This window comes from Mus caroli, chromosome 3, assembly GCF_900094665.2.
Source record: "Mus caroli chromosome 3, CAROLI_EIJ_v1.1, whole genome shotgun sequence".
Taxonomy (NCBI): domain Eukaryota; kingdom Metazoa; phylum Chordata; class Mammalia; order Rodentia; family Muridae; genus Mus; species Mus caroli.
Window position 1 is genome coordinate 102,851,463 of NC_034572.1, and position 22,015 is coordinate 102,873,477.

Below are 22,015 nucleotides of genomic sequence, written 5' to 3' on the forward strand. Positions count from 1 at the left end.
TCAACACAGGAGTCACATATCAAATGTCTTATGTATTAGATATTTACAATATGATTCATAACAGCAAAACAAAATTATAGTCATGAAGGAGCAACGAAATATTTTGTGGTGGTGGGGGTCATCTCAACATAAGGAACTGTATTAAAAGGTTATAGCATTAAGAAGGTTGAGAATCACTGATCTATAGAGATGTTGGCAGTTCCTACCAAGTTAAAACTGGAGCCAGCTGTGGTGGCACCTGCCTACATTCCCAGCACTGGGAGGCTGAGGAGAACAATCAGGAGCTGGAAGCTGGGTGGGCTACCTAATAAGACCCAGTTACAAAATACAGAAATAAAAATAAGAAAAATACTACTCAGCAGCCCCACATTCAAATATATATCACTGAAGGTGGAGATATGGCTCTGTGGTTAGCAGCACTTGTTGCTCTTGCAGGTAACTAGATTCGATTCCGAGTACCCATATGGTGGTTCACAACTGTCTTAGGGCTTTATTGCTGTGAAGAGACACCATGACCACATCAATTCTTGTAAAGGAAAACATTTAATTGGGCTTGGCTTACAGGTTCAGTGGTTTAATCCATTGTCATCATAGTGGGAACCATGGTAGCATGCAGGCAGGCATGGTGTTGGAGGAGCTGAGAGTTCTGTATCAGATAGGAGGCATCAGAAAGTAAGACTCAGCCACTAGGCCTGGCTTGAGCTTCTGAGGCCTCAGAGCCCACCCACTAGTGACACACTCTCCAGTAGCCACACCTACTCCAACAAAGTCATGCCTCCTAATAGTGCCACTGCCTATGAGCCTACAGGGGCCATTTTCTTTCAAACCACCACCACAACCATCTGTAAATTCAGTACCAGGGGAAGCTAACAGGTACACATGTGATGCACATACACGCACACGGGCAAAACATTCATTCACATAAAACAAATCTTTAAAAAACATTAACATATATGCTAATGGAGTTTTAGGGCCAGAGTTCTGTCTCTATGTCCTGATGTGCCTGACTCAACTACCTATCCCAATGTTTCAAAGATGACAAAGGACAGGATAATCAATTTGGCTATGTTTGGATGAATAGTGTGGCAGCTAATACTGTCTACTTGACAAACAGTCCTTGGGCATATCTCAAAATTAGATTAATAGAGTGTACTGGCTAGTTTTGTGTGTCAACTTGACACAGGCTGGAGTTATCACAGAGAAAGGAGCTTCAGTTTCAGAAATGCCTCCATGAGATCCAGCTGTAAGGCATTTCCTCAATTAGTGATCAAGAGGGGAGGTCTCCTTGTGGGTGGTCCCATCTCTGGGCTGGTAGTCTTGGTTCTATAAGAGAGCAGGCTGAGCAAGCCAGGGAAAGCAAGCCAGTAAAGAACATCCCTCCATGGCTTCTGCATCAGGTCCTGCTTCCTGACCGGACTTGAGTTCCAGTCCCGACTTCCTTTAGTGATGAACAGCAATGTGGAAATGTAAGCTGAATAAACCCTTTCCTTCCCATTTTGCTTCTTCGTCATGATGTTTGTGCAGGAATAGAAACCCTGACTAAGACACAGAGGTAGGGAGGCCCACCTTAACTGTGGGCAGCCCCACCCCATGGGCTGGTGTACTGGACTGGGTACAAGGGAGAGAGCAAGTGGAACACTAGCATTCCTTTGTCACTCTACTTTCGGATCGAGGACATAACGTGACTAGTTGTTTTACATTCCTGCTTCATGACTTCCAGTCTTGCTGGGCTCTCCCCTGAACTCTGAACTCAAATAAGCCCCTCTCCCCTAAGATGCTTGTGTCAGAGCTTCTGATCACAGCAACAGGAAAACTAACCAATAAAGATGGATAAAGGAGTTTGGTGGCCCCAAATCCCTATATCCGAGGATAATCTTGACATTATAATCTCCCCTCCTTATCTATGCTCATGTGTAATCATCCATAATTAAACCTATTGAGTCACACAGAACGTGACTGTACAAGAACTGATGTGGAAAGTGGGTCAGGAGGAGGGGGAAGGGGACAAAAGAGGGTTAGAATAAGTGGGTTTGATCAAAATGCATTACAAACACGAAAATACAATGAAACCATTATCTATAATTAATGCATGCTATTAAAAAGAAGAGTGGAGACACAGCTAATGTAAGTTTAATTAGGGATGGTTACGTGAGCAAAGGTGAAAAGTTATTTACAGTATAGATTGGCAACTTAATCAGTTACTATACCATTGAAGAAAATACATCCTCTCCTCAAGCAATCATTAACTGCCCATAGCCCCTCAGGGAAAAGTGGGACCTCATGAGCCCTGTCCCATGTTCACAACGTCAAGACAGATACTGACTTGTAACAGTTCTTAGCTACTAGTGAGTTCATGTCGTGCCAGGGAGACAAGAGTCCACAACACGCCTACCTTTCTACCCTTCCTCTGGCTCAGATTCTACCCTTACCACCCCCACCCCACAACCCACCAAGTGATGTTCTTTGAGTTTTGGAAGGAGAGAGTTAGATGTTTCATTTAGGGCTGAGCATTCAAGTCACTTATTCTCAGTACTTTGAGCAGTTATGAGTCTCTGTATTAAACACTACTACTGCAAAATGACGCTTCTTTGCCCAAAGCTGAAGGCAGTACTAATGTTTGGGTAAACATAAATATTTGGAAGGCTGTTTGATATGTATGATACATTTAGTCAGCAAAAGAACAGTAGCTTCCCCCCTAGGGCATTGACCTCCCAGACACAGATTTGATCAGGTCTACTGTGCCGGACATGGATCCCCTCCTATGGAGTGGGCCTCAAATCAAGCTGGAAAGAAGATGGCTACCCACTTAACAGTTTGCCACTATTGCAAATGTGGGTACATCTTGCCTGGGAGGGCAGTCGGGTAACACACAAAGTCACAGCAGGGCAAGACTGTTGGTGACTTCTTCCATAAGGCATCCTCTAGTGTTATGAAAGCTAACCTCCCAGAGTAAGCATTCAGTCCAGTTCCATCTTGACTTCTGTACATACATGGTTTCTACAGCAGTAGGATCTTATCATCTACATCTGAAAGGCTACTAGCCACAGTAGCATGGGGCTGGAGAAGTGGCTTAGCTGTTAAAAGAACTCAGGTTCGGTTTCCAGCACCTGAGTTTTGTGGCTCACGATCACCTATAACTCGGCATCTCAGGTACCTGATGAGATAGCTCTGACCTCTGCTGGCAACTGCATTCATATGCAGAAACACAATCAGAATTAAAAATAAAATAAGTGTTGGTGCCACAATTATCCGGGACTTCCTATCTAGGGGGATCCAACCCCCTCTTCTGACCTCTGTGCGTACTAGACACGCACGTGGAACACATACTATATGAAGCAAAGCACTCAATACATATGAAATAAATCCAAAACGACTACAAATCTTAAAAAGTTGTAAACGATGTATGTATACCCAAGAATACCAAATTAAATACTAACAGTGTCTCATTGCCAGTTAATTTTTGTATTCATTTCTGGGGTGGGGTTCCTCTTTGGACACTTTGGAAACTGCAAAGCCAGAAGTTGAAGATAAACACAAAACAAACCTTACGTCCAAACTCCTATTTGCCTGCCTCATTATATATAGTACTAGTTAACCATTATCTTCCACTTAGAAAGCTATGTTCGAAGTAGATTTGGTTTTATTGCATCTACTTTATTTATTTATTTACGTACTTACTTATTTTGACATACTTGGCTCCTTTAGCCACACCCGTCTGAACTGAACTGGTGGTTGGGTAATTGAAAAGCCCTTACTTCAGAGCAGAGGAGCGAGGCCTGGCCCCGTCCCCGCCTCCGCCCCCGCGGCGCAGCCAATCAGCGACGCGCGCGGGAAGGCCGCACAGCTGCGGGCCGAGTGAGTCGATGAGTCGGCTCGGGACTCCAGCCCGAGTGCACCGTGTTTGAGGTAGGTGGCTCGGCGTCTTCCGCGGCCGGGCTGGCCCGGGTCCCTCTGAAAGAGCAGGGAGGACTCCCGACGTGAGTGGGCGCTCTTCGGTGTGTCGGGGCGGCCCGCGGGTCTGCGTGGGAGGCGGCGCGGCAGCGTGAGAGGCGCCGGGGCCTGGGCCCGTGGCGATTCCCTGTTCCGTCCTACGCGGGTAGACAGCGCCCGCCAGTCATTCCCCTGCCTCGGCTAACCCTGCGAATATACTGAGCGGCCCAGCCTGGGGCAAGAGCATCCTTGCTTGTGTTATCTGAAACCTTGGCAGAATCTGCAACAAATACTGACGGCCAAAAAATTATATATATATTGGATTTGTTGGAGTAATGGTATGAAACTCCAAATTTAATTTGGGTATATTAAGTTAGTTGATGCTGTAAGTCTGTGGGTTTATAATTAGGTGCAAAACGTCAGGTTTTCTCCATGATACTGATTATAAAAGTGCTCTTCTCAGCGTTGTCTGGGCACATATTGGAAATGAAAATTGTCTGGTGGGCGGTGGGCACCCTTTAATCCCAGCACTCCGGAGGCAAAGGCAGGCGGATCTCTGAGTTCGAGGCCTGCCTAGTCTACAGCGTTTCCAGGATACACCGAGAAACCTCGTTTCGAAAAACAAGCAAACAAACAGAAAAAACAACCTCAAGCTCCAGAAAAGGACAAGAACACGCGTGAGCTAAATAGCGACTTCCCGCTTCTAAGATAACAGAGAATTTGACTTTCCTTAACCCGGTTAGTCCTGCTTGGCTGGTTGGTTAGACCTCTGATTTTTTGAAATCAGTGACTTTCTTGAGGGTTTCCATTTCGTGGCTGTCAATCAGCCTGCACATCTTAAGAGCTAAGCCAGAGGCCGCCCCTGTGAGAAGCCCCTCTTCTGGTTTTCCCACCTGTGTGATAAGACCCAGCAGTTTCCTCACCCGCTTTTGAACCCTAACCTCCAAGGAACCTCTCAGAGCTCAGAGGCCTTGGGCAAGTTACCCGGTTTTTCTAGGATTGAGACAGTGGTACCCTTTCCAAGAGTTTTTGTAAGGATTAAAGGAGCATATGTTTCAGTAACAAAATGTCCTCTATTATTGTATGAGTGTTTTTTTTTTTATATACTATTATTGTGCGCACTGGGGTGCATGTGTTGTAGTTGAGGCAGAGAAAATGATACAAACTAACTGGTGTCCACTGACAAGTCATAGAGTAACGCAGGTTTTTTCATAAACTGAGGCAACATAGGAAGTTTTTTGTGATGTTTTTGTTTTTCCGAGTCAGTCTATTTATGTAGCACTGGCTGTCCCTATCTCAGAGACTTGTTTTTAAAATAAGCTCGAAGCAGGTCTAGATTGCAACTTTGGAGGAAGTATGGGATCCGTTCTAAGTTTTGTTGTTTTCAAAGAGTTCTAGTCTTAGATGACCACGGGACTCTGACAGGAAGGCTTGAATTTCCATTTGATTCTGGTTTTGGTTTCTTCCATAGCCCTCTCTCCCCCTCTTTTTGACTTCCCAGCTCATTCTGGTGTGGAATCTAACTCTGCCCACCCCACCCCCCCCTTTTTTTTTTTTTTTTTTTCCTTCCATCATTTTTTTTTTTCTGTAGTCTTGGTTAACTCTGCACCTGCTGGTNCTCATTCTGGTGTGGAATCTAACTCTGCCCACCCCCCCCCCCCCCCCCTTTTTTTTTTTTTTTTTGCCTTCCATCATTTTATTCATTCTGTAGTCTTGGTTAACTCTGCACCTGCTGGTCACTATTGGAGAAAGTCATGTGGCTGCCCATGGTGTGACTTTTGAGTGGTACTTGGCAGGCTGTCAGCCTCCATAAGTAATGCCCTCTGCTTTTGTTTTCTAAACGTCCATTACCTTCACCCTAAACCCCTGTTTTTATCTGAGAAAATTTGTCTTCCTTCTCACTCGTTCTGTTGATGAAGAAGTATGCCATGCCCATGAAAGGGATACAGGATACCGTTTCTGAAGCTTTTATTTCATTTTTTAAAAATATTTTATGAGTATACTGTTGCTGTCTTCAGATACACCAGAAGAGGACATTAGATCCAATTACAGATGGTTGTGAGCCACCATGTGGTTGCTGGGAATTGAACTCATGACCTTTGGAAGAGCAGCCAGTGCTCTTAACCGCTGAGCCATCTCTCCAGCCCTTATTTCAGTTTTTATATGCTATTAATTACTTCTTCACTCATTAATACTGGTCCTTTCCCTATTACTCTTTTAGTAAATGGTTATTGAATTAACTCATCAAGTGACCTTTCCTTGGGCTTTACTGAATGTCTTTGACATATTGAATATGACCAATACTTGTTTTTTTCAGCCAAGCCCCTCCTTTGTGTCTTTGGTTTTTTTTTTTTTTTCCTTAAAATTTTTTTTCTTTAAAAAAATGTATGGGTCTTTTACCTGTATGTATGTCTGTGCACTGTGTGTGCTGGGCCTACAGAGGGCAGAAATGGTAGTCAGATGCCCTGGAGTTACAGCCAGGTCTGAACTGCTGTGTGGGTGCTGGGTCCTCTGGAAGAGCGGTCTCTACGACCGACCGCTTCCCTGATGTCTTCCCTTTGCTGTTTTTGTTTTTTTGTTTTTTCTTTCTTGCTTGCCGGCAGCTCTAGTTAAGCCTCCACTTTCTTCAGTATGTAGTTCTTCTAAGGCTCTATTTCATATCTTTATTTTTAATCACATAGTTATTCAATTTTTCTGTCTCCAGAGTATGAGATGACGTTAATGTTAGCATTCTGTCAAAGCTCCGCCCCACAGTTACCTGGCAACAGTCAGGTATGCTCCGCCCCACAGCCAGGTAGACCTGACAATAAAAGGGGCTGCTTGCCTCCCATCCTCCCTCTCTTGTTCTCTTGCTTCTTTCTTGCCCTCTTGGGCTCTTCCCATCCCCTCTCCCTTCCACATTCCCTTCCCCCCTCTCTCCATGTGCTCATGGCCATGGCCAGCCTCTGCTTCTCTACTCTCTCCCTCTCTCTGCCTTTCTCTGCTTCTACTTAACTCCCCTCCCCATGCCCTGATTAAATTCTGTTCTATGCTATACCGTGTGGCTGGTTCCTCAGGGAAGGGATGCCTTGGCATGGGCCCACCAAGATACTCCCTTCCCACACCTTACCACCCCCACCTTACCACATGCCCATGAACATATCTGACATCTCTTTATCTTTTTATAAACACATCAGTTAGTATTTAGGTTTTCTGTTTTTAAGCATAAACGTTAGAAGTATCAGCTAGTCAGCATATTACTATTTTTGATCGATTCCTGATCATCACTGTTTTAGCTACTCTTGTGTACCCTTGTTCTGCATAGGGGTTTATATATCATAAGAGGAGACTGTGGGTTATAGACCTCTAGTTTTTTGTGTCTAAAGAAATCTATTGAGTTTTCTAGGACTGCCGTAACAAAGTATCTTAAACTGGGTAGTGTAAATGACAGACTAGTTTTCTGACAGTTTTGTAAGAGGCCAAGAAGAGCCAGCGGAAGGTATAGCCTGGTTGGTTTCTCCTGAGGCCTCTCTTCTCGGCTTTTGTTGAATGACTTTCTGGGCCCGGGCAAGACAGGTTTTTTGTTTTTTGTTTTTTTTTTATTATGTATGAGTGCTCTGTCTGCATGCCAGAAGAGGGCATTAGATCCCAATCTTCTGAGCCACCGTGTGGTTTCTGGGAATTGAACTCAGGACCTCTGGAAGAACAGCTAGTGCTCTTAACTGCTGAGCTGTCTCTCTCTCCAGCCCCTTGGCAATTCTATTTTTATTCCCTTCAGATAAAAAGGTAAATGACAGGCCAGAGAAACAGTTCCATCCAAGTCTAGCTTGATGGCTTTATTGGGGCTCCTTATGGTGACCGACTGGGTGACCGACTGGGGCAACTGTATGTATGTATAGAAGGAAAAGGCACACAGTACCATGGGTGAGACACTTAGAGGAAGCTATGTCTCTGATGAGTCCCTCCCCCCAGCAATCGTTTACCACTTTTATAGCTTTAGAGAGGGGCTTCCTCAGGCTTGTGAGCCTTCCTGGCTCCCTGGAAGAGAATGTGCATGTGAGTGCCTACAGAATCTAAAAGAGAAGCTTGGACCCCCTGAAGTTGAAGTTATGGGCACTTCCGAGCCACCCCGTGTGGATGCTGAGAACTGAACTCAGGTCCTCTGGAAGAGTAGCAAGTGCTCTTAGCCAACGAGACACTGCTTTAGACACTTCTTTTAGCGTTCATATCTTTTAAAATTATTTGTTTCAAAAATTAAAGAAGGGTTGGCAAGATGGCTCAACTGGCAAGTGCTCTTGTTGATAAGCTTAAGAGAGCTGATTTCAGATCCCAGAGCCCACATGGTGAAGGAGAAAGCCAACTGCTATAGGTTGTCCTGGGACCTCCACATGTGTGCTGTGGTAAATGTGTGTCTCCCTCTGACCAGCCCATAAATGGTTTTTTTAATTGGTGAGGTAGGTCTGGTTAAAGTGACTGGGAAGGTGGTTCAGTTGGTAAAGTACTTGCTGCTCAAACATGAGAATCTGAGTCTAGATATTGCAGAATTCATTTAAAAAGCCGGGCTCAATGGCACATGCCTGAAACTCACACTCTGGGTCAGAGGGTTGGAGGGAGAGGATTCCTGAGCTCAGTGGCTAGAGACTGAACTGATGTGTGCTGGGGTCAGTGAGTGATCTTGTCTCAATAATGAAGTGGGAAAGCGGTAGAGGATACCTGATAATGACCTTTGACCTCAACACATACCCTACAAACACGCATACATACACATATACTATAAATTTAAAAAGAAATATTTGTTTTCTAGCAAATTGTATTGTGCTCTAAGGCATATACTACACAGACACACACATACATGTATGTGTGTATATAAATCTATTTCATTGACTTTTTATTATTATTATTTTGTATGGGTGTGTGTGATGTGCATGGGGGGCACTAAGGACAGCTTTGTTCCCTGTTGAGGTAACTTACCCCCACTCCCACACACATTGTATCAGGTGGCTATGTGGGTATGCCCCTGTATTTTCCTTTGCTAATTGCTGTGTTGGCAGAGCCAAGTGCTGGCCGGACATTTGGTTTGGTCATTTCTACGGCCCATCACCTGCCTTCTACATGTAAATGCTTGTTTCTCACTGCCCAAGAGATACTTCTCAGGGATTATCATGTTAGAAAGCAAGCAGCCACGGTAAAGATCCTGTAGCCCACAATGCCAAAAGGTAAGGAAGAGAGAGGGACAGGGCATTGCTCTGCTGGTGATTGGTTCAGACTGGACAAATAAGGAATGCAATGTTTTGTAAATAAAGAGCTAGGGCCTGGGGCAGAACAGCCAGGCAGACTGGGGAGGAGGAGAGAAGCCGGGTGGGACAGAAGCCAGGCAGGACAGACACATGAAGGGGAACAGAGAAGGGAGGCAGGGCAGTGAGAGCCACCTGGAGAGACACAATGGCAGAGAAGTCCCTTAGCTAGGAGGCTAGCTGATGGCTGCCCTAGCAAACAGGCCAGTAGCTTTATACTATACAGATGTTTCTATATCTTTATTGAACCCCAGGTGGGACTCCTGAAAGCCACACAGTAGTTCTCTCCTCCCATCTTTACATGGATTATTGGAGGGGCTGGAATTGAACCCAGGGCTTTGTACTTGCCAGCAAAGTTCTCTTTTAACTGTGCTATACCTGCAGCCATTTTACTGGGTGGTTTTGTTTGACTTTTATGTGCATTTTTTTTTCTTTTTCTTTTTCTAAGAGTTACTTATGTATACAGTATTCTGCCATTCTACCTGCATGTTTGCCTGGAGACCAGAAGAGGACATCAGATCCCATGTGCTTGCTGGGAACTGAACTCAGAACCTCTGGAAGAGCAGCTGGTGCTCTTAACCTCTGAGCCATCTTTCCAGCCCTTACGTACATTTTTTTTTGTCTTTTATTCAGAAAGTGTTAGCTCTAGAAGGAAGTAGTTTTTACTACAATTGTATTACAATTACAATAATAAAGACAGTTATTTAAAAATTGTATTTCATTGCTTTTTATGTTTAGGCCTTATTCAGGATGCTGTGTCGGTTGCTCCTTTGTGAATGTCTGTTGCTGATAACTGGTTATGCTCATGATGACGACTGGATTGACCCAACAGATATGCTTAACTATGACGCAGCTTCAGGAACCATGAGGAAATCTCAGGTATTTGCGTCTGGGTTTTTTTTTTTTGTTGTTGTTGTTGTTGTTACTTATTTTTGCACTGATAAAACCTTATCTGTTGTGAGGGGAATAGTGCAGTTTTGCTGTTTATGCAGAGCTGTGAGAGTCACAAACGATTGATTAGCTGTCATGCAGAGTACGTTTTTCTTTTTCTTCCATGCTGGGTCTTGAGATGCTAGACAAGCCCGCACATCCATCTGGTTAATTCTGTTTGAATTTGACTCTAAGCCCATCGAGGAGAAAGCCGGTTTAGTTTTGGTTTTTAGACTGTGTCGTTGAGACTTACTCTTTGGTGGTTTAATGCAAGTAAAGAATTTAGGAAGCCAAGTCATAAGATGATAGAGTTTTAGTCTTTATTCCCTGGAGCCTGCCTTTACAACTGAAGCGTAAAGAATAAAGTCTCTGCTTTGATTTAGGTGAGGTCTGGTACATCAGAGAAGAAGGAAGTGAGCCCTGACTTGTCGGAAGCCGAGGAACTGTCAGACTGTTTGCACAAACTGGATTCTTTAACTCACAAGGTTTCATTTTTTTTTTCCCATTCACAAATTAGATATTATTTATGTTAAGTTACTGTGCTGGCTAGTTTAATGTCAACTTGAGATAAACTGAAGTAGTTTGAGAGAAGGGAACCTCAATTGAGAAAATGTCTCCATAAGATCAGGCTACAGGCAAGCCGATAGGGCTCCACTTAGTGCCGTCCCTCAGTGATGAGCAGCCATGTGGGATCACCTTCCCACGGTGCTCTGGTCACGGTGTGTCATCACACCGATGGAACCCTGACTGAGATGATGAACAGCCATGTGGGATCACCTCCCCACGGTGCTCTGGTCACGGTGTGTCATCACACCGATGGAACCCTGACTGAGATGATAAACAGCCATGTGGGATCACCTCCCCACGGTGCTCTGGCCATGGTCTGTCATCACACTTACTTGTTTATGTGTCTTTGCTAATTTTTATATTTGTAATGTTTCTATGTACTCTACAAGTATATATTTTATTAGTATAATATTTAGTTGCATCTTGTTTTTTCAAATAGTACTTAGTATTTTTGTAATAACATAGTTTTGAGATTATAAACTTGTTGGTACAAGGAATAGATATTTTTGGTTTTGTTTTTCTGTTTTTTCGAGACAGGGCTTCTCTGTATAGCTCTGACTATCCTGGAACTCACTCTGTAGACCAGGCTGGCCTCGAACTCAGAAATCTGCCTGCCTCTGCCTCCCGAGTGCTGGGATTAAAGGCATGTGCCACTGCTGCTGGGGCAAGGAATAGATTTTATCTTGATTGTTATCACCTGTCATACTGTTGCACTGTTGATAACATAAGGGATGAGCAGTTGAGTAAATTGGCTTATTAAAGGTTGTAGTAGTTCTTGTGAAGGGTGGTTATAAATATAAATATGCACATACATGCATGCATACTTACATATATATACCCATGAGTGACATTGTACTACTGAAAGGCAGTGCTGACATCATAGTGACAGCAGTGAAGAGAAGAGAGAGATGTGGATAAGGGGCAGAGTGGACAAGTGCTGCGTCTATCTTGGGAGGCAGGGAGAGGGTTAAGTGAGGCCCATGTGTGTCCCGGTCAAGCTTTCTGTAGTCATACTTACAGTAAATCCTAACCTTGTTATCTTAGGGTTTCCATTGCTGTGAAGAGACACTGTAACCAAGGCAACTTGTATAAAGGATAACATTTAATTGGGGCTGGCTTACAGGTTCAGAGGCTCAGTCCATTATCATCAACGCAGGAAACATGGCAGCATCCAGGCAGGCATGGCATGGGAGGAGCTGAGTTCTATATCTTGTTCCAAAAGAAACCAGAAGACTATCTTCCAGGCAGCTAGGTGGGTCTGAAAGCCCATGCCCACAGTGACACAATTCCCTCAACAAGGCCACACCTACTCTACTAAGGCCACACCTCCCAGTAGTGCCACTCCCTGGGCCAAGCATATTCAAACCACCACACTTGTCAAACAAAAAATAACCAACTCCTTATTCTAAGGGCATTATCAATCTAGAACTTGACTTTCTTGGTAGCCTTTGATGCTGTTGACTTTATTGTATGATTACAGGTTGATATTTGTGAAAAGAAGAAAATGAAAGATTATGAAAGTCAAAGTAATCCTGTTTTCAGGAGATATCTAAATAAGATTTTAATTGAAGCTGGCAAGCTTGGACTCGTAAGTATTTGATGACAAGATTCTAATTACTGTAGTAGATACTTTCATTACTTGTTTCTCACAGTGTAAGGAGTTGTGTGCCATGCATGATGATACACACCCGTTGTCCTAGTTAGTACTTAGGATGCCAAGGCAGGAGGATCTCCAGTTCCAGCCCAGCCTGTATCCCTACCAAAAAAGTGAAGTAATAGAACCTCACGGGCTTTAACAGGAAATACTGCTTCACGCTTTCCCAAAAGGCTGTTGACCCAGATTTTAGGACCCCCTGACACTACAGTGTTGCTTGGTAGAAGGTAAGCAGTCCAGAGCACTGTGATTTTCCCTAGGCCTCTGAGGATTTGCTCAGTCAGCTGCATGGTGCCCACTGATGGAACTGAGGTAATGGGGAAATAATCCTGCCCTAACCGTTCTTGTCATTTCCCTGTTCCCTTACTTTCAGAGCCACAAAATGTAAAGTCATCATTTGAGGACAGAAAAGGGTGTTTTAGTAGTCTGTCTCTCTATTGTGGTAGGTTCTCTTTTGTGGGATTGCGTGTCTTCATCATGTGTTATTTATAGTGGTTAGAGTACCTTATACTATTTTGTAGTGATGCAGAGCAAATCCAGGGCCTTACACATGCTAGGCAATAGTGTTACCACTGGGCACTAACCCTAGCTCTTATATGTTATTTATTTATTTATTCATTCATTCATTCCATAATTTTTTAAAGATTATTTATTTATTATATGTAAGTACACTGTAGCTGTCTTCCGACACTCCAGAAGAGGGAGTCAGATCTCGTTATGGATGGTTGTGAGCCACCATGTGGTTGCTGGGATTTGAACTCAGGACCTTTGGAAGAGCAGCGGGTGCTCTTACCCACTGAGCCATCTCACCAGCCCCCCACCCCCCAATAATTTTTTTTTAAGAATTACTGTTTCAGTTTAGGAAATCAAGACATGATACAAATTTATAATTTTGCATCTTACATCATACTTACAAAGCTCACTTTTACAGTTAGAAGGCTGAGAAGTGTCTAAAGCTCATTTGTAAGCGTAGAAGGTCTTTTTCCTTATTATTTATGCCACCAGAGTTGGTCTAGGGATTGGAGGCAGAAGCAGACTTTTAGTTGGTCTGGGCCAGCCACCAGAAGTAGGTCCGTCCGTCCGTCCGTCCTTCCTTCCTTCCTTCCTTCCTTCCTTCCTTCCTTCCATATTTATTTATTTAATGTATGTGAGTACACTGTTACTGTCAGACACACCAGAAGAGGGCATCCAATTCCATTACAGATGGTTGTAAGCCACCATGTGGTTGCTGGGAATTGAACTCAGGACCTCTAGAAGAGCAGTCTTAACCACTGAGCCATCTCCAGCCCAATTTTTGCTTTCGAGACAGTGTACCATGTAGCCAAGGAAAGTATGGAATTTGCATGTTATCCTCTTGCCAGGGTCATACTAATCTCTAGCATTCCATTCCCACTGTAGTATACGGGCAGCCAAAGCAAGCACAGGAAATGTCCTATTTGTAGTACTAGGCAGTTTTTCTCACAATTAAAAAATACCAGTAAGAAAACACCTGGATGGGCTGGAGAGATGGCTCAGAGGTTAAGAGCACCGAATGCTCTTCCAGAGGTCCTGAGTTCAATTCCCAGCAATCACATGGTGGCCCACAGCCATCTGTAATGGGGACAGATGCCCTCTTCTGGTGTGCCTGAAGACGGTTACAGTGTACTCATACTCATATATATTACAGTGTACTCATAAAATATTAAAAAAAAGACCTGGAGATGTAGCTTAGTTGGTAGTCTGCCTTGGGTTTAATCCTTAGCCCTCCTTAAGTCAGGCATAGGTGTGCATCCCTCTAATCCCAGCATTCAGTGAGAGGTAGGAGGATCAGAATTTCAAAGTCATCTTTGGCTACATAGCAAGTTCAAGGCCAGTCAAGGATATATGAGATCTTGTCTCAGAAACAGAGAACAAATAAAAACCCAAAACAAAAACAACAGTCAGAGAGAGAGGGAGAGAAAGGAAGAAAGAAAGAAAGAAAGAAAGAAAGAAAGAAAGAAAGAAAGAAAAGGAAAGAAAGAAAGAAAGAAAGAAAGAAAGAAAGAAAGAAAGAAAGAAAAAAAGAGAAAGAAAGAGAAAGAAAAAAGATAATTGTTTTGGTTCATGGTTTTCGGTATCGCAGTCTAAGACGATCTGGTCTCTAGTAGGTATAGCAGATAGATGTTCATGGCTGGAAGCAAGTGGTGAAACACATGTGTTCACATCATGGCTAAGAAGCCAAAGAGAAGGATAAAGCCGCACTGCTCCCATGATTCCCTTCAAGGACGTACCCCTAAGTCAGCTAACTTCTTGCACTAACTCCCACTTCCTAAAAGTTGGACTACATTCCTATAGTGCTACCATGGGCACCAAGCTCTTAACACATGGACCTTTGGGGGATACTAAGCACCCAGACTGAAAAACCTGGGTGTGCTGCCACATGCCGATAATCCTTGTGCTCAGGAGTGTGAAGCCTTCTTGGGCTTTGTACTGGCTGGTTTTGTGTGTCAACTTGACACTAGCTGGAGTTATCACAGAGAAAGGAGCCTCCCTTGAGGAAATGCCTCCATGAGATCCAGCTGTAAGGCATTTTCTCAATTAGTGATCAAGGAGGGAGAGCCCAGCCCATTGTGGGTGGTGTCATCCCTGGGCTTGTGGTCCTGGGTTCTATAAGAAAGCCAACTGAGCAAGGCAGGGGAAGCAAGCCAGTAAGCAGCATGCCTCCAAGTTCCTGCCCTGTGTGAGTTCCTGTCCTGACTTCCTTTGGTGGTGAGCAGCAGTGTGGAAGTGTAAGCTGAAAACCCTTTCCTCCCCCACTTGCTTCTTGGTCGTGATTTTGTGCAGGAATAGAAACCCTAAGACAGGTTTCATAGCAAGACTCTGTCTCAAAAAAAAAAAAAAATCAAATCTAAATTGTGTGTCAACTTGTCAGTGAATGTCAGGTTGGTTTTTTTTTTACAATGATTTCTCTGAGTTGAACTTGCACTAATAAAGAAGTAAATGTTTTATATTTCAAGGAAACTGTGTTTTCAGTAATTTAAAACATGTTTTTTATTTGACCTACTGTAAATTTTAGGCTATCTGAAAATTGTGTCAGCAAATGGAAACTCATAGATTGAATTATAAAGACTCAGTCTGTCCTTATTCTTTGTAGTTTCCTTATAACCTGTTCATTAAAGTTTGTCCCATCAAGATCAATACATGGTGATTTTTTTTAAATTACTCATTTCTTAAAGTTTTCCTTTTTCTTTGGTTGTGTGTGTGCATGCACATGTACATGCATGTATGTTCACACACGGGGAGGCCGGAGCTCAGTTTGGAGTGTGTTCCTCAATCATTTCGAGACTAAGTGGCCAGGAGAAGCCAGCCCAGGGGTCCTCCCGTCCCCGTGGCTGTAATGTGCTGCTGGGTATCTAACCTCAGGTCCTGATCCTCGTAGAGCAAGCACCTTGCCAGCTGAGCATCCCTGAGGTGCTTCTGTGGTCACTGTTGTACATGTGCAAGTTGGAGTTGCTTGGTACTGTGGGTCTCGTGTAAGGTGGGACAAGGCAACCCAACTGCTGCCTGTTTCCGCTCTCATGCTGAAGCCATTGTCTTTATCCCTGCAGTTTATTGTGGCTGTTAAGTGCTAAGGTTGCCACACTTCAGGGTAGGGAGGGATTCCATTGTTTAAAGTCATTTCATCATTTGGGACATCTCAAATGTGAAGTGCCACCTACTGTCCCTACATGCACGAAGCCTATGATGTACCCTACAGGAAAAAAAGTCCCAAACCCCAAACCCCACATTTATATAAATATCCAGAAAAAGCCGGGCGTGGTGGCGCACACCTTTAATCCCAGCACTCGGGAGGCAGAGGCAGGTGGATTTCTGAGTTCGAGGCCAGCCTGGTCTACAAAGTGAGTTCCAGGACAGCCAGGGCTATACAGAGAAACCCTGTCTCGAAAAACCAAAATAAATAAATAAATAAATAAATAAATAAATAAATAAATATCCAGGCATTCATTATAGGAAGGTTGGCGGTGTGTTCCGTCATATTTATGACTTAGGTGTCAACAGAAACAAAGATATATTGATCAGTTGACAAGTGTTATGACCAGGGGTGCACAGAGAGCTAACCCTATGCTTTGTGTAGGACCATGGGACAGACTTCCAGTGGCTTTGTAGACCCTGTGTACCTCACACAGGGAGGCCAGCTGTGCCTCGGTGAAGTGTCTGCACCATTTCTCATGCTTCTTACGTGTATCTGCCTTCCCTGCCAGCCTCTGAGGAGAAGGATGGTATCTGTGGCGCTGGCACCTGGAACTATTTACACCTTGTTACATCAGCTTCCACGGTGGTTTTATCTTTTGAGATAAGGTCAAGGCTAACCTTGAATTTAAAGTTCTTTTCATCCTCCTGAGAGCTGGGGATGCCGATGTGCCCCACCATTCTGGACCCAAACCAGTTTTAAACTTGATGTTTCATTGAATGGTGTAATAATACAATCCTTTCTCTGTTGTTGGTCTCTTGGTAACTGACGCAGCCTGATGAGAACAAAGTAGAGATGCGCTATGATGTCGAGATTCTCCTTAGCAGACAGACACTGTTGGAGATTCAAAAGTTCCTCGGCGGAGAGGAGTGGAAGCCCGGAGCCCTGGACGACGCACTAAGTGACATTTTAATCAATTTTAAGTGCCATGACTCAGAAGCATGGAAGTGGCAGTTTGAAGATTATTTTGGAGTAGATCCATATAATGTGTTTATGGTAAGATGACATGAGGGTGACAGGACACTTCCTTTGAAAAAGTACTTCCAAAATTAATGAACATAATTAAGAAGCTATGCTTATTAGTCCCTTACTATAGGGATGATAAAGCTGTAAAATGTATAGGTCATTTCATTTGAAGCTGGGTCTCTTAGGGCTGTTTCACTGCTGTATTCATTTATTCTGTGTGTGTGTGTGTGAGAGAGAGAGAGAGAGAGAGAGAGAGAGAGATAGATAGGTAGAGAGAGAGAGAGAGAGAGAGAGAGAGAGAGAGAGAGAGAGCGAGCAAGCGCGCGCCTCAAGAGAAGGTCAGAGGACAGCTTGCTGGATTTGGTTTCTCTCTCTCCTGTGTGGGTCCTGGGACTGAACTCAGCTCGTTAGGACTGATGACACCTTCATTAACCTCGAGAGCTGTCATCTCCCTGGCCCAGTCTAGCCTTTTTTTTTTTTTTTTTTGTTTTCAAACTGATTTTTGCTGGGGTTTGGTGGGGAAAACCACTTAGCAATGACTCTGATTCCCATTTCTGTTTATAAGGTACTCTTGTGTCTGCTCTGCCTTGTGGCGCTGGTGGCTACAGAGCTGTGGACTTATGTTCGCTGGTACACGCAGATGAAACGAATTTTCATCATCAGCTTTCTCTTGAGTTTAGCATGGAATTGGATATATCTATATAAGGTATTAAATAAGTTTTTAAAAAATTAAATATAAATTCAGAGTAACCGGAGACTATTAGCCACTCAGCAGTCTTGCCTCAGATTTGCTGAAGACTGTGGTTGGGTTCTCAGCAGTGGAAGTCAGTCAGTACTGTCAGCACGGGTGATTTAGAGATCCTAGCAAAAAGACACAGCTCTACTTCTATCTCTGGCTTACTGTTGCCTAGCACAGAGCAAAATGGACACATTTTAGAGACTCATAATTCGGGAAATGAGCTTTTATTCTCTGTTTAGAAGTGATACCAGAGTCATGATTAAAAATGTTATCCCTAAAAGATTGGCTTTTTGAATATAAAAGTTGGGTATATTCACCATAGAGAAACTGGAAAACTAAGATATAGATAAACTCACTTTCAAATTTTTAATAATCACATTACTGATGAATAATTAGTGTTGAATTTTAAATTATTTTTATTTTTTTTGCGACTCTCCCTATGTAGACCAGGGTAGCCTGGAACTCAAAGCTCTGCCTGCCTCCCATGTTCTCGGATTAAAGGCGTCAGTCACCACACCGAGCCTGTTGATTTCTGAGGGCTATTTTTTTTTCCCAGATTTTTTTTCTTATCTTTCAAAATGAGAATAAGATTGTAGGAATGTAAGAAGATTACTGCTTGTAGCAGAATAGTATAATCACAGAAGGGAAAACTTAATTTCAGTCTTCCTGACAAGGGTGGGTGAGGATCAGCAGTGATTCCGGGGACGATGGCGGCGTTACACTTCTTTCCCCTTTGCTCTGGGTTCCGTGGCCCTGAAACAGATCACTTGCTCATTAAGCACTTGCCTGGTGGAGTGCTACTTACTTCAGTGAGTTCCTCTGGGAATGTGGTTTGCTGAACGCTGTACACCTGCCTTAGAGGGAAAGAGGCTTGGGTCTGGCCTCCACTTCACAGATAAAAGGGATCGTGTGGCATTTGCAGATAAGCTATGTGTATCCTCTCGGTACTTCACCTTACCTGTGGGTCATGTATACTACCTAATTCAGTGTAAGGAGCTATACATGTTTAATACTTGTGCAGGTTTTCAGTCTATTTGATAGCAGCCATCTATATTAAACCCACCCAGAGCAAACTACCATTTTATCATGAACAATAAAAGATCCTGAATTGTTGTTAATATTTTCAGTCATGACATGAACCATATGTGAATTCCTTTTCAAAAATAGTCATGCTGGGTGGAAGTGGTGTATGGCTTTAATATACCAGCCCTTGGGAGCCAAAGGCAGCCAGATTTCTGAGTTCAAGGCCAGCCTGCTTTACAGAGTGAGTTCCAGGACAGCCAGGGCAATACATAAACCCTGCCTTGAAACCCCCCTCCCCCCCAAATTACAAAACAATTAGTTTTTCTGCATCATACTTATATGCAAAGATGGTATTAAGTGTTGTAGTTTGTTTTTTAACCATTTTATTGCATTAAGACTGCATTTGTAGCCAGGCATGGTGGCGCACGCCTTTAATCCCAGCCCTTGTGAGGCAGAGGCAGGCAGATTTCTGAGTTCCAGGCCAGCCTGATCTACAGAGTGAGTTCCAGGACAGCCAAGGTTATGTAGAGAAATCCTGTTTCAAAAAACCAAAAAAGGGCTGGAGAGATGGCTCAGCGGTTAGGACCACTGACTGCTCTTCTGAAGGTCCTGAGTTCAAATCCCAGCAACCACATGGTGGCTCACAACCACCTGTAATGAGATCTGATGCCCTCTTCTGGTGTGTCTGAAGACAGCTACAGTGTACTTAGATATAATAATAAATAAATCTTAAAAAAAAAAAAGAAAAACCAAAAAAAGTTTAGGCCTGACAATAGTGGTACAAGTCTTTAATCTCAGCATTTGTGAGGCAGGGTATCTTTGTGGGTTTGTGTTTGAGGACACAGGGTCTACATAGCAAGTTTCAGGCCAGCCAGTGAGACAGTTTCAAAATCTTACAAAAAAGACATTAAAGTCTTTTTGGCTAAATGATATAGAAAGTGCTAGAGTAAGTTTTGTTGGCTGTGCATTCCCAGCCCGGTTGCCCTCAGTTTCATTTATGTTCCCTTTGCTCCACAGATGGCGTTTGCTCAGCATCAGGCTAACATTGCCGGGATGGAGCCTTTCGACAATTTATGTGCTAAGAAGATGGATTGGACTGGAAGTCTCTGGGGTAAGGTGAAAACCAACAACAAAATGACCAGTAATGACAAAATGAAATGCCCCAGGAAGCTGCCTGTGACTGAGTCTTTAATATGAGATGTGTACAGGGCGCCTGTGTATGGCAGGTAGGGAGAGGGATTGCAGTGACCCAGCTACTCAGAGGCTCACAGGCTCCAGCCATACTCAGCGAGATAGCAAGACCCTGCCTGCCTCCAAGTTAAATGGGATGGATGGGTGCAGCTCATGTTAGCACGCATGCCCATCTCCTAAAATATCCTAGCTTTGATCCCTCCCCAAAGAATAAACAGAACAACTGCAGGTAAAGTCTACTTCCTTAAATGTAAAAAGTAGTGACTTACTGAGCTCATCCACAGTCACAGGAAAGACAGCAGCCGCGTGTACGTGGTGTGGTGGTGTGGTGTTTTCAGTCTACTGCATTAGACTGAAGGGTCCTAGGCTCCCTTTTCATCACCTAGCCCACGGCATTTTCTAGGTCTTCAGCAGAAATTTACTAAAAGTGAATGTATATATAAAATAATAGCTATTTTAGCTTTAATCTCCTTAGATTTGACATAAAGTATTACTTTATAGCTTTCTTATAGTTTTTTTCTTTGTTGTTGTTCCTAAGTGAAAAGTTGTTTTTTATCCTTTAAGATTTTGTAAAAACTCTAATATTAACCACTAACTCTCAAAATCTAGACTGGAACAGCATAATAGTCAAAGACATTATATAAACACCAGTCTGTGATGACTGACACAGAACAGATTCTCAGTAGTCTACAAGTAGGTCCCAAAATTAACTCAACATTTTTTTCTTAGATAATTTTTTAAAAATGTGTTTGAATATTTTGCTTGCATGTATGTTTTTGCACCACATGTGTGCCTAGTGGCCAAGGAGGTCAGGAAAAGGCATCGATTGGATCCCCTGGAACTGGAGTTAACGACTGTGAGCACCCATGTGGGTGCTGGGAACTGAATCTGGGTATTTTGCAAGAGCATCAACACTCTTAACCCCTGAGCCATCTCCAGACCTCCTGCCCCCTTCTTTAAGTTGTGAGATTAACCCAGTTCAGCGTGGGTTCTTGGCTTCAGGAGACAGGATGCTTCCTCTAGTGCAGGCCAGATTCCAAACATGCATAAAGCTGCTCTAGAAAAATTAAGAGAATATTCTACTTTAAAAATTATGGGGTTGGCAAGATGGCTCAGTAGGTAAGATCACTGATTGCTCTTCCGAAGGTCCTGAGTTCAAATCCCAGCAACCACATGGTGGCTCACAACCACCCGTAATGAGATCTGATGCCCTCTTCTGGAGCTTCTGAAGTCAGCTACAGTGTACTTATGTATAATAATAAATAAATAAATCTTGAAGCCAGAGCGAGCGGCCCAACCAAAGCAAGCAGGGTTGACCAGAGCAAGCAGAAGTCCTAAAAAATTCATTTCCCAACAACCACATGAAGGCTCACAACCATCTGTACAGCTACAGTGTACAGTGTACATACATAAATAAATCTTTAAAAAAATTATGTTAGGGAAGGAGAAGAGGGAGTTGGGCTGCAATTGGGATATAAAGTGAATAAATAAATTAATGAAGAAAATGTGTCAGAGCTCACTTTTTAAAAAAATTTATTTATTTATTTTAAGTAAGTACACTGTAGCTGTCTTCAGACACCCCAGAAGAGGGCATCAGAGCTCATTACAGATGGTTGTGAGCCACCATGTGGTTGCTGGGATTTGAACTCAGGACCTCTGAAAGAGCATTCAGTGCTCTTAACCTCTGAGCCATCTCTCCAGCCCCCAGAGCTCACTTTTTAAAGAGAATTTTGCTGAAACGATCGGAGATTTATAGGTCTCTTCCTGTTACATTTTACACAGCTACAACACTGCTATCTAGCCAGGATATTATGCCTGGTCTCATTCCCACTTCTCAGTTTTATATGTTTATTTGTGTGTGTAAAAAACTAAGTACCGGGCTGGTGAGATGGCTCAGTGGGTAAGATCACCCGACTGCTCTTCCGAAGGTCCGAGGTTCAAATCCCAGCAACCACATGGTGGCTCACAACCATCCGTAATGAGATCTGGCGCCCTCTTCTGGAGTGTCTGAAGACAGCTGCAGTGTACTTATA

General features: G+C 43.4%; 1 protein-coding gene across 2 annotated transcripts in view; it reads left to right on the forward strand.

The window, feature by feature from the left end:
• The first annotated feature begins 3,838 nt into the window (after positions 1 to 3,838).
• The window catches only part of Clcc1 (chloride channel CLIC like 1), a 25,161-nt gene continuing 6,984 nt past the window's right edge, over positions 3,839 to 22,015 (forward strand). Inside the window, exons 1-7 of one of the 2 annotated variants that reach the window (XM_021157392.1) lie at positions 3,839 to 3,906; positions 9,942 to 10,082; positions 10,517 to 10,618; positions 12,181 to 12,288; positions 16,838 to 17,059; positions 17,595 to 17,735; positions 19,809 to 19,902. In XM_021157392.1, coding sequence (XP_021013051.1) covers positions 9,954 to 10,082; positions 10,517 to 10,618; positions 12,181 to 12,288; positions 16,838 to 17,059; positions 17,595 to 17,735; positions 19,809 to 19,902 — 796 coding nt within the window. In that variant the 5' untranslated portion in view covers positions 3,839 to 3,906; positions 9,942 to 9,953. Of the gene's footprint in view, positions 4,269 to 9,941; positions 10,083 to 10,516; positions 10,619 to 12,180; positions 12,289 to 16,837; positions 17,060 to 17,594; positions 17,736 to 19,808; positions 19,903 to 22,015 lie in introns of both variants that reach the window. The other variant, XM_021157391.2, reaches the window with a different exon arrangement.